Source organism: Lissotriton helveticus, chromosome 10, assembly GCF_964261635.1.
Source record: "Lissotriton helveticus chromosome 10, aLisHel1.1, whole genome shotgun sequence".
Lineage (NCBI taxonomy): Eukaryota > Metazoa > Chordata > Amphibia > Caudata > Salamandridae > Lissotriton > Lissotriton helveticus.
This window is the reverse complement of record NC_136071.1, coordinates 34193056-34205691: the sequence shown is the minus strand read 5'-3', so window position 1 is coordinate 34205691 and position 12636 is coordinate 34193056. Positions and strand designations below refer to the sequence as shown.

General features: G+C 50.9%; 1 protein-coding gene across 1 annotated transcript in view; it reads right to left on the bottom strand.

The window, feature by feature from the left end:
- The window catches only part of RBM10 (RNA binding motif protein 10), a 212854-nt gene that overhangs the window by 101066 nt on the left and 99152 nt on the right, over positions 1 to 12636 (bottom strand). Inside the window, exons 12-16 of the mRNA XM_078664667.1 lie at positions 4673 to 4833; positions 4392 to 4489; positions 4173 to 4263; positions 2576 to 2723; positions 1602 to 1708 (exon numbers count right to left, since the gene is read on the bottom strand). Coding sequence (XP_078520793.1) covers positions 1602 to 1708; positions 2576 to 2723; positions 4173 to 4263; positions 4392 to 4489; positions 4673 to 4833 — 605 coding nt within the window. The remainder of the gene's footprint in view (positions 1 to 1601; positions 1709 to 2575; positions 2724 to 4172; positions 4264 to 4391; positions 4490 to 4672; positions 4834 to 12636) is intronic.

The window sequence follows — 12636 nt, the reverse complement described above, 5'->3', positions numbered from 1 at the left end:
GCTTGCGGGCCCTGCAACCTGGTCCGCGCCTGCAGCCGCCGAGGTGTAGGCGCACGGCGGAGGGGCTCTAACCCTCCTCGCCGGTGCACCGGTCGCGTCAGCAGCAGAGGTTGCAGGCCGTCAGCGATCGCCGGGTCACAAAAGGTCCGGCCCGTGGCCCCTAAGTAGAGCAGGGACGATACCTGTAGTGTGTGGGCGCTGTAAGTCCGTCGGGGCTGGTCGCGGTCGGCCGCCTGGTAGGCCCACGCCGGGGCCTGGATTTGCCGGGAGTCCCCCGGCGGGACGTGCTGTGTCCGGAGGGGTCCAGGGCGCTCTGTGTCCTCCGGCGATCACGCTCGGCCGCCGAGTCCGTCTCTCCGCCCTCCGGTATGTGCTCCCACGGCGCTCTGGTCCGGCGCCTGCAGCTTCCACAGTGCGGAAGGGCTCAAACCTTCGTCGCCGTTGCGCTGCCCTCTCCGGCGGCCGGGAAAGCGGGGGCACAGGTGATTAGTAGCCCAGAAGGACCCGGCCGGCAGAGCCCCGGGGTAGCAGAGAGGTGCAAGCTTGATTTAGGCAGGTGTATTGGGGGTGGCAGCTAGAGAGAACGTGATATTAGGGCTTAGGGCCGGGGAGCCTCTCGATTCGCGTCCGTTCAAGCCGCCATCTTGGCCACGCCCCCGAGAAGTATGTTTTTAAATAAAAACACCTTTCTATTTAAAAAGTGGACATTTTGTGCAATTTTTCACTTCAGCGTGTTAAACTTGAGAGGAAAACAAGAATGCAGTTTTGAAGGTAAGTACAAGACTTACAAATTGGATTTCAGGTCAACACCAGGCACGGATCACATGAGTACCAAGACTGTACCGGCAGAGGGATACCCGGTTTAGAGGTCAAATTCAGGGTCGGGCACCCAATGTTAACCAATGGAGACGGGGGTGATCGAAGCTGCGCTGTTCACAGGTAAGTAAAGCGGTGTCATGGGTCAAATTCCAGGAGTTTACGGTAAGCATGGGAGGGGGGGGGGGGCATAAGGCAGCACCAAACTTACACCCTCAGTGGCACAGTGTGGCTGAGTGCAGAGTGCCAACACAGAGTCGGGCGCCCAATGCAAATCAATGGGGGAGATCGGTTTTGGAAAAAGGATGCAGACTCGGGCCAAAAGGTTGATTGGAGAAAACTCCACAGCTGCCCAGGTAAGTTCTGATGCTAGGGGACGTAGGGACACCGTTGGTCAAGCACCCCAGAGACCGGTGGGGGCAGGGATTAGCCCACAGTGGACTCTGGCTCAGAATCCCAGGGAGGGGGGGGGGGCTAACCATGTCAAAAAGGGCACTTTCTAACAAAAAAACAAATCAGAATAGCCAGCAGAAGCCACAGGATTAACCACTAACCTTGGTTTCTGGAGCAGCATCCTGCTCAGTGACAAGCGCTTTGATGCCTTGTGAGGGTTAGTAAGCATTACATAAATTCATTTTACAATTACAACCCTTCTGTACATGCACCACTGTCAGTAATACACAATTGGAAACGCCTAATACCGACTGTAGAATAAGGCACTAGCACAGACTATTAAATAACCTGCCCCAAAGTCTCCAACTCTACCAGCTATCAAGTGCCCTCACCTGGGATCCATCCGGCTGAGCTCCGACTGGCGCAGTTGAAATTTGGGCCGCCTGTTGATATAACACTGGTGGCTGAACAACATCAGCAACAGCTTCCGCAGGTGTCTCTGCACCAGAGAGAGAATGAAGCGTTTAAAATGGAGAAAACAAAGACTGTACATCCATCACCTTTCGGTGGGAAGAGGGAAAAAGTATTTCAGGCTGTGACTTACAATGTTAAATAAGTGCTTTGACAGCATAAACCTTTAGTCTCAATCAAGTTAACTGTCTGGCTCTTTACAGCTAGAGAAGTGTCCACTGGTACAAAATCATCCTTTCTTTTTCTTTGGAGTGTGTGGTTACAGTGGGCTTTTTAACCCAAATGCATCTTACAGAGTGAAATTGTATTCAAATTCTCAGTATCTGAACTTAAAGACAATTGATGAGATATTTTGTTTAAATCTCCTACATTAAACAATGTTACAGCTCCTACACACACACTGCTGGAGGTATTTGAATTTCGACTATACAAAGACAATCCTATGATGAATGATTGGTGTAGTGGATCATCACTCAGGTGGTATGGCTATGCGAAGTAAGGTCTCAGCGATCATAAGTGGAGATTGCAGTGTGGCTGATGCGCTGCGAGTATAGGAACAGCAGAGGTGCTGCAGGTCAGCGACGGACAGAATCGGCTGTAGGAATCATTAATGAAATAGCATGGCTGCTGGAGGTCCAGAGTGAAGAGCAATGGCAGAGTGTGGGGCCCTCAGTCCTAGAATCAACAAGTCAGGACAGGGCTGAGAAGCACCACCTGAACATTGCTTGGATCTCAGCAGTGGAATAGGTACAAATACATTGTAAGACATGCATTTCTAGTTGTGTTTGAGCCAGGTCTCTGCCACAGGCCAGGCTCAAGCACTCTGTACTTACATGAACTGCACAGAGCAGCTCAGTGTTTCTGGCAGGGCTTGTGGCACTCTTGGTCAGATTACCTGTGCTCTGCCCCTGGGCACTGGCAGGCGTCTCGGTCGCTGACTGCTGCTGGGTGTAAGCCTCGTCCTGAGAGTAGTAGCTGTAATCTGCCTCCTCAGCACCAGCAGTCCATGCTGGGTTGGCCGCCCCATCACTACCATGTGAGGCCTGCAGTAAACAGATAAGGTATCTCATTTGAGGCTCTGACTACACCAATTCCCTCTTCCTCCTCCAATGTCAATTTCCTTATATTTCCTCTTATAGTGCACGACCAGGTGGTTGTGTGAAACGGTGGCTGCACCACAGTGTAAAGGCTGCTGCCTTTTAACATCCTGTACTGCTGAAAAAGGAGCTTCTGTTACTGTGCTATTTCACCAAACTACCACACCCAAGTCCTTCCTTCAAGAAAGCATTGGTGACTACTGGCGTGTATAATACACACTGCTAATTAGTTGACAGGCACTGTCCAGGCAAGTAGAAAGAGTAAGGTGCGTGGGAGCTAGTGTCTTCCCACAATCTGCATACAAAACCTCTCCCACAAGCAAAATGAGTTGTGTCAACGTGTTAGTATGTTATGACAATATGCCTAACTGCACATCCACCTTAGAGCTGCTGTTCTTTTAACACTTTATGTTTTTAAATGCAGATAATGGAGTCTACGTGAACCTTTGTGCGCTGGCCTATTTCCAAGTGTCTGGACTACTTTCTCAATACTTAACTGACGTTTAACTTTGTGTTTTATAATCAGGAATGAGTTGGTAAAGGCGGCAAAGGATGATGGTCTCTACTTCTAAACTCACATAACGGCACAATGATCCACAACTGAGTCACTATTCAAATGGGTCTCTCAGCTGGAACTATTCTCTTGCCAGCCACTCGGATGGACCCACTGCTAAACTCAGGCCTACGTGATTTAAAACAGTCCCAGTTCATCATTACTGATCCTTATACTCTTGTAAAAATGCACTGCTGAAAAGACACGGTCAACTGTTTCGTAAATGATGATAGAGGTATATTTAAAAAAAAAAAAAAAAAGATATGCCAAAAGGAAGGCAGTCCATAAAAGCAAATCCAGTCATCGGCATCCATGTTCATTGGGAACATGACAGCTGCCTTTTTCTTTTGTGCGAGCCCCTTCTTGGAATTACAAGCACACTGGCACTGCCGCCAGCTCTGAATTCATTAACTAAGACTTGGCTCTATAGCACAGTTTAATAACACAGGTAGGCTTAACCTTGAACAGGGTGCACCTCAAATGCTCCTGGCAACATCTCTCTAGGCTGTGATGTCACTAAAAAATGTTAAGGGCAAAATGATGCATCTCACACATAAAGGTTCCTCTTGTAGACCATGCCCACCAGACACTCGCTGCCATGTTTTACAAAGACACTAGTGCTGAACTCCTTATACTTGCCAGTACAGTTCTGTCCTTATAAGGCCTGAAGAAGCCATTTCACAATTTTTTTGCCGGATTCCTATCATGTGTATAGTTTAGCTTGCCTTTTAAATGGTAGTTTAATACAGTACTGCAACACTAAGGTCCTCTTCAATTTTAAATATGTTAATGACAATCTTAGCAACAGAAAAGTAAAGCAATCAGGGAGCCAAACATCTGACCTGCGACAGGGCCCACTGGGCGGCAGCGATTGCAGTGCTAGCTACAGAGGCAGTGCTGATGCGGTGAGCTTCAGTAACCATCATCATGTCCCTGGAAAAAACAGAGATAGAAATGCTTTCAACTTTATGCAAGCATCAGGTAAGCTGAGTGGCGAGCACAGGTAGCTAGCTAGTTGCCTAAAGCAGGTATCCAAGGATGCACAGTGTGTTCAAACTCACCTTTTGGAACCTTTGGCGAACTCAAAATTCATGACCTTGCCATCGATAATGAGTGGGGGCCGAAGGGCCTGGAGAATCTGCAGTAACTGAGCTGCTTCCTAGGAAGCAAACAAGAAAATGTTTATAGAGAAGTAATGAGAAGAGCTCTCTCCATCTACGGACCCAAGAAAGCTCCAATTTTCGCACCTTCCCACTTCAAACAAATATACCCAATAGCTAGCGTCAGAACTGAAAGCTGCTTCAAAGCTTTTAAAGAGACCAACAAAGTTCGAGAAACTTACAACAATGGTAGAAAGCTGAATGAAAGCAAAACCCCGGTTCAGCTGTGTCACTTTGTCCTTGATGACTCTCACATTGGTAGAAGTCAGGACAGCGTAGGGAGCAAGGGCGCTCAAGATGGACTCCAGCGTGGTGTGTGGACTTAGGTTACGTAGAATGATGGCTGACAAAATACAAGTAAACACAAACTATCAGTCAGCAATATTTCAGCACCTATCGTCAAAAGTGCACACCAATCTTTCACTGCCACACCAACTGTTGGAACCTAAATATGTCAGGTCACCTAGGGTAGCCTGGCCTAGGGTAAGACAGAATCACTAGAGGCACATGTGTAAAGGTTGCAGACCACCCAGCAGTAATTCAATGCAATAACACGCAAAAATGACACTACACCAAAATTTGTGTAAAAATACGAGCTGGTTTATAAAAATATTCTCTGCTCTCTTGTCTTCAGATATCACAGTTCAGTACATTACATTTATCCATGAAATTATGAAGATTTTCAAAGTTGCCAAATTATGTCATTAATCAGCATTAACAGCACATTACATTAGTCTCCAAACTTTGCTAGACTTGACTCCTCTGAAGGGTTTTATACCTTTACCCCCTCCCTCTCCACCTTAGCCTCACTCACTTTAGTTTCTCTAAGCAAGGGGAGGTTGGAATATAGTTATTTAATCACAAAACGGGGAACATCCTACATTCAAAGTTAAGTTTCAGAAGATCCTTTCAAGAAACTAGATGGGCATTACCCAGTACTAGCCCAATCCTAATATAGCCAACCGGAAGTCTTTGCTCCTTTAAGAGAGACGCTAAAGCCTCCAAGTTCCCCCTCACGACCTCTCCTTACTTTGTTTTATGTTGGGCCCACCGGCCGGTGTCTCCGTTTGCTGGGGGGGAAAAAGACAAAAGGACCCAGACTCCTCCGGCCGAAGTTGCGGCCCCTCGTCCCTCCTCCTCGTTAGCGCGGAGTCAGGGAAAGAGGACACACCAGTCGCACCTCTCCGCTTGAAGTGCGCTCTCCTTTGGAAACCGGGCCGCCCCGCTCCCTCTCTTCTCAGAGAAGCAGGGGCCCGCCTTGATGTAGCTCCCAGCGCTTAAGCGGGAAGCCCGGTACTCGGCGGCTGCTCCCCGAAGATCTCCTCACCGGCTGCTGACAGGATTTCCCCCGCGAGGACGCATTCGCGCATGCGCGGGGAGTAAGCGGATCAGCCAACAGAGTCTGCTCCGCAGCGGCCTGCTCGGTCCTAGGCCCCTCCTGTGATGGATCACCAGTTCAACTTGGAATATGCGCAGTGGCGCCGGGCACTATACCGCTAGTCCCCTTTTTCTCTTTCTTAAAGCAGCGCTGTCACGGAAGCGCGATCAGCGCCCCAGGGGTCCCGCTCACGGCGGAATCAGGGAAGACGGCTCAGCCCCAATAACCCTGTCACCCCACTCTTTCTCCTCACGAGTGGGGAGGTTTGCTCACACGCTGCAGGACCAAACACCGGTAAGGGGGTCTCGGCGTCACGCAGGGCAGGAACCTGCTTCACACCATGGAGAGAGGGGGTTAGAGGTGGAATCCCTCACATTTGGGCCCCCAGATCTCCAGTTACAGCAGTAATCCACTAACCCTCCATACTGGACAGGAACACTCCTTGTTTGGTTCCCACAGCAGGGATCTCCGCAGCTCCACAGTCCACTGGGATTGACCCCTTCACCTAACTTGGGCACCTCCCTGACCAGGGTCAGCAGGACGTAACTAACTCGGCTAGGACAGCAGGAATGGGAGGCGGGGAAACCAGACAGAGGGCAACCCTTGTAGAGCAGTCCACCCTTAAGGACCCTACCCCTTCCAGACCTCAGCCTTCACTCTAGCTGTTCCTCACTGGCAAGACAAAATGGTTGCCCAGCATTCCGCCTTTTATAGGCTGACCCTCAGAGGTCCAGAAGGGACCAGAAGGTTCTGGAATGCCCTACTCTATTCTATGGGACAGGTTCTAGGTATGTCAGTTATGACAGTTGGTAGCCACCATTTTGTGACTACAAAGAAATTCCTGTCAGGAAAGGCCTCTAGGCCTGAGGTGAAAAACTATAAGGGCGAAAGAGCACCTATCCCCTAGACCAACACCTTGAAAAATCTAGTGGACACAAAAATGAATAAGGTTATGAGGGGCAAAAAGGGAACAAAATAAATAATAAATTGGAGGGACTACGCAAAGGGCCAGACAGGTCTAACACGCGTCCCCCCCAGCTGAAAGTGGGGAGAGCTACCCAACCCCTTGGGAGTCCTCATCACCAAGGCGGAAATACCTGGAGAGACCGTCTGCATTGGCGTGGTCCACTCCAGGCCGATGTTCCACCCGGAAGTCCATTCCCTGTAGGGAGATGGACCATCTCAGCAACTTGGGATTCTCCCCCTTCATCTGCATTAGCCAACGAAGGGGTCGGTGGTCAGTCTGAACCAGGAAGTGCGAGCCAAACAGGTATGGCCGCAGCTTCTTCAGAGCCCACACCACCGCAAAAGCTGCCCTTTCAATGGCACTCCACTTCTGTTCCCGGGGAAGCAGTCTCCTAGATAGGAAGACTACAGGCTGATCCAGGCCCTCTTCATTCAGTTGCGTTAACACTGCCCCAATGCCATGTTCTGATGCATCTGTCTGGACAATGAACTCCTTGGAGAAGTCTGGGGCCCTCAGGACCGGTGCTGCACACATTGCCTGCTTCAACTTTTCAAAGGCTTGCTGACAAGCCTCCGTCCAAACTACCCGTCGAGGTTGTTTCTTTGAGGTGAGCTCTGCGAGGGGCGCTACAATAGTGCCATACCCCTTCACAAAGCGACGGTAGTAGCCTGTGAGACCCAGGAAAGCTCGGACCTCAGTCTGTGTCTTGGGGGGTTCCCAGGTCATGATTGCCTCAATCTTTGCCTGCAGGGGCTGCACTGTCCCCCCTACCCACCAAGTGTCCAAGGTACACAACCGACCCCTGCCCAATCTGACATTTGCTGGCCTTGATTGTCAATCCAGCTTGTTTCAGGGCCTGGAGAACTGCTTGCAAATGTTGCAAATGGTCCTCCCAACTGCTACTGAAGACAGCAATGTCATCCAGATAGGCAGCGGAGAAATCCTCCATTCCGGAGAGGACCTGATTCACCAGCCGCTGAAAAGTGGCAGGGGCGTTTTTGAGCCCAAAGGGCATCACACAAAATTGGAAGTGTCCCTCAGGCGTGGAGAAGGCTGACCTTTCCTTTGCTCCATCTGTCAAGGAGATCTGCCAGTACCCTGAAGTGAGGTCAAAGGTACTTGGGTATTGGGCAGCTCCTAGCCGGTCAATTAACTCATCCGCCCTAGGGATCGGATGGGCATCAGTTTTTGTAACTGAATTCAGTCCCCGGTAATCCACACAGAAACTCAATTCTGGCGTGGTGCCTGGTGGAGCGGCTTTTGGCACTAGCACCACCGGGCTGGACCAGGGGCTGTTGGAAGGTTCTATAACTCCTAGCTCTAGCATCTTGGCAACCTCTCCATGGATGCTAGCCTTCACCTTGTCGGACAGCCGATAGGTCTTTGACTTCACTGGTGGGCTGTCCCCTGTGTCCACATCATGGGTACACAGGTGAGTCCTTCCCGGGACAAGGGAGAACAACGTAGAGTACTGCTCCAGTATCTGGCGACAGTCTTCCCGCTGTTCAGGAGTTAGGGTGGGAGAGAGAATCACTCCCTCCACTGACCCATCCTTTTCTTGAGACGAGAACAAGTCTGGGAGAGGTTCACTTTCCGCTTCCTCTCCCCATCAGTCACCATCATTAAGATGACCTCGGGCCTCTCATGGTGGGGTTTGAGTCGGTTGGCATGAAGCACCCGTAGGGGCTGTCGTGGGGTCTTAAGGTCCACCAGGTATGTGGCCTTACCCTTCTTCTCCAAAACCTCAAAGGGGCCTGTCCAGCGATCCTGGAGGGCACTAAGCTCTCCAGGCTCCATCACCCACACTTGTTGGCCAGGCTCCAATTCCACATGGTGAGCATTGTGGTCATACCACTCTTTCATGACTGCCTGTCTGGCCTCCAAGTTGTCAGAAGCTTGCTTCCACAACTTCGCCATTTGGCTCCTGAAGGCCAGCATGTAGCTCACCACATCCTGGGGGGGGGGGGTTTCCTGGGAGACTTTTCCCAACCATCCTTCACCAGGCTGAGAGGACCGCGTACAGGGTGCCCATACAGAAGTTCGAAGGGGCTGAAGCCCACTCCCTTCTGTGGCACTTCCCTGTAGGAGAATAGCAAACAGGGTAGGAGGACGTCCCATTTCCTCCGCAGACTTTCAGGCAGACTTCTGATCATGCCCTTCAAGGTCTTGTTGAACCTCTCGACCAGTCCATTGGACTGGGGGTGATAGGGAGTGGTGAACCGGTAGGTCACTCCACACTCCTTCCACATTGCCCGCATGTATGCTGACATAAAGTTGGTCCCCCTGTCGGACACAACTTCCTTGGGGAATCCCACTCGGGTAAAGATCCCCATCAGGGCCCTAGCCACCACAGGTGCAGTGACAGTCCTCAGAGGAATTGCCTCTGGGTACCGTGTGGCATGATCCACCAGAACCAGGATAAACCTGTGACCAGCTGTTGTTGGTGGATCCAATGGCCCTACAATGTCGATGCCCACCCTTTCAAAGGGGGTGCTAACGACTGGAAGTGGTCCCAGGGGAGCTTTCAGCTTCACCCCTGTTTTCCCACTGGCCTGGCAGGATACACATGTCCGACAGTAAGTGTTGGACGCCACTTTCATCTGAGGCCAATAAAAGTGGGGGACAAGCCGAGCAAAGGTCTTGTCCTGACCCAAGTGTCCTGCCAAGGGTATTGCATGAGCCAATTCCAGCAGAAAGGCTCGGTATTGTTGCGGGACTACCAAGGCCCTTGATGAACCAGGTAAGGGTACCTTGGGTTCACTGTAGAGGAGTCCATCCTCCCAGTAAATATGGTAGTGTCCCGTAACATCACCTGCTGCCTGGGCTTCAGCCTGTCGCCTCAGTCCCTCCAGGGTAGGTCACTCCCTCTGCCCCTTACAGAATTCCTCTCTAGAAGGCCCCCCCTCCACATGCCACTCAGCAGGGATGGGTAGGTCCTCCAGAGAGACTACTTCCCCCTCCACGGACTCCTGGTCCACCACCGCAGGTGGCCGATCTGTCACATGGGGTGTGGAAGTCGAAGCAGGCTCTTCCTGTCTTCGGGTTTTTCCCTTTTTGGCAGCGGGTTGGGCCTTTGTTCCAGGCTCCAACCCAAGCGAACTCCCTCTCCGGGCAGTCGCAGACCTTGTGCTCACACAGGCCCAGTCAGGTGTACCCAGCATCGCAGAGTGCGTCCGGTATTCCACCTCTCTCCAAGCGTTGTGCTCCATATCATTCCCCAGCAGACCATCAACTGGCACGGCAGGGCTTACGGCAACTCGAAGTGAACCTGCAACCCCTTCCCACTCAAAGGGAACCTCAGCCACGGGATAGTGGCCCATTCTGCCGTCAGCCATCGCGGCGGGGTGGAGTACATTGGGAATCACCTGCTTTGGAGACACCAGTTGACTTCTCACCATAGTCATACTGGCTCCTGTATCTCTCAGAGCCTCCCCTCTCTGGCCATTGATGGTGATCCATTGCCCATACTTAACAGTATTTGGGGGCACCTGGATCTTAGGAACCATCTCCTGTTCCCCCAGGGACACTAAGGTGACACCCGCCCACTCACCCCCCTTATCTAAGGGCAACTCCTCCCCGAGCACTACACTAGCTACTCCCGGTGGATTTCCTCCGGTGGGAGGGGGTGGTCTCTTTGGGCATCTGACATCTCCCTTATAATGTCCAACACCACCACACTCGAAGCAGTGGAGAACCCTTGGCTGCTGGCTTTGGCCAGGATTAGGGTTCCTGGGCGGGTTTGCCTTAGGGGTGAAACCTGTTCCCTTTCCCTGGAAATTGTTTTGGGGACCTTTAGGGAACTCCCGCTTTTTATCTCCCCCCTCCTTCTTCTGAGGGGCGCCCTGTCCGGCCTTTTGGGAATCCCCTCCAGTCCCCTTTGAGGACACCTGGGTACTTGCCCAGATGTCCGCCTCCTCTGCAAGCTTCCGGGGATTGGTCAGCTTGCTGTCCACCAGGTGTTGGCGCAGCTCGGGAAAGCATTTCTCGAGGAGGTGCGCTTTCAAAAATAGATCATACAACCCCTCATAATCCTTCACCTCACTGCCCTTGACCCAGCCCTCTAATGCCTTTCTTGCATAATCAAGGAAGTCCACCCAGTTCTGGGTGCTTAACTTGTGGCTCCCCCTGAACTTCTGGCGATACCTTTCCGGGGTAAGCCCAAACTTCCTGACCAATGCTAGCTTCATGGTGGGGTAGTTGGTCTGCTCCTCTGATTCCCAGGCCAGCAAGGTGTCCCGACCAGTAGGAGGCATGTACTTATATAACCCACCCCCCCAGTGCTTCTCCTGGATCCCATGGGCTCTTAAGGAGACCACATAGGCTGCCAGCCACTTGGCTATGTCATCCCCCTGACTATAGCTGGCAATTATATCCTTAGGCAGGTAGGGTCTGGACTCCCTGGTTGGTTCTCTGGTTTCGCTGCCACCATTTGGAGTTGGAAAGGGTCCCCCCGTTGCAGGGCCTGGAGTTCTAACTCTTTTAGTTTGAATTCATGAGCCATTCTCCGCTCTTCCTTCTCCAGTTCTAACCTCCTCCCCTCCCTCTTTTCTTCCAACTCCATTTTTGCTATTTCCCACCTTAACAGTCTATCCTCTCTCCTGTCAGCTAACTCGGTTTCTGACAACCCTCTCGATGACACACTGCTGCCCTCCCGTGAGGTTGCCTTGGGGCTGATTGACATCTCACCCACCCCCGGGGGACATTCCGCAGTCCTATCAATGACAGTACCTCTGTCCGATTCCTCCTCTTCCACCGTTCCCTCCTCATTGCGCGCTTCCACCCAAGCCCTCAAACTGGTCTGGAGTTCTCCCTTCTTGGCACCACGCTTAAAGAACACTCCCAATTGTTGACAGAAATCTTTTAGCAGGCCAATGAATAGGTGTCCAGTTTTTCCAGTGCAAATTCCATTTTGCAAAAGGCAACACAAGGTTAAGCACACAAAAAGAATAGAGTGGCAAGGGCAACCTGAAGCTACCTCCACCCCACCACCAGGAACAAATTTGGAAAAACAAAAGTAAAAATTAGGAGGGCCGCTAGGAGAAAACTCCAGGTGTAGGCTAGTGGATTACACTAAATTACTACAGAGTAGTTGCAACCACAGTCAAGATCCCACCGCTAGACACCAACATGTTGGAACCTAAATATGTCAGGTCACCTAGGGTAGCCTGGCCTAGGGTAAGACAGAATCACTAGAGGCACATGTGTAAAGGTTGCAGACCACCCAGCAGTAATTCAATGCAATAACACGCAAAAATGACACTACACCAAAATTTGTGTAAAAATACGAGCTTGTTTATAAAAATATTCTCTGCTCTCTTGTCTTCAGATATCACAGTTCAGTACATTACATTTATCCATGAAATTATGAAGATTTTCAAAGTTGCCAAATTATGTCATTAATCAGCATTAACAGCACATTACATTAGTCTCCAAACTTTGCTAGACTTGACTCCTCTGAAGGGTTTTATACCTTTACCCCATCCCTCTCCACCTTTGACTCCAGAAGAATGGGCTAGCCTCACTCACTTTAGTTTCTCTAAGCAAGGGGAGGTTGGAATATAGTTATTTAATCACAAAACGGGGAACATCCTACATTCAAAGTTAAGTTTCAGAAGATCCTTTCAAGAAACTAGATGGGCATTACCCAGTACTAGCCCAATCCTAATATAGCCAACCGGAAGTCTTTGCTCCTTTAAGAGAGACGCTAAAGCCTCCAAGTTCCCCCTCACGACCTCTCCTTACTTTGTTTTATGTTGGGCCCACCGGCCGGTGTCTCCGTTTGCTGGGGGGGGAAAAGACAA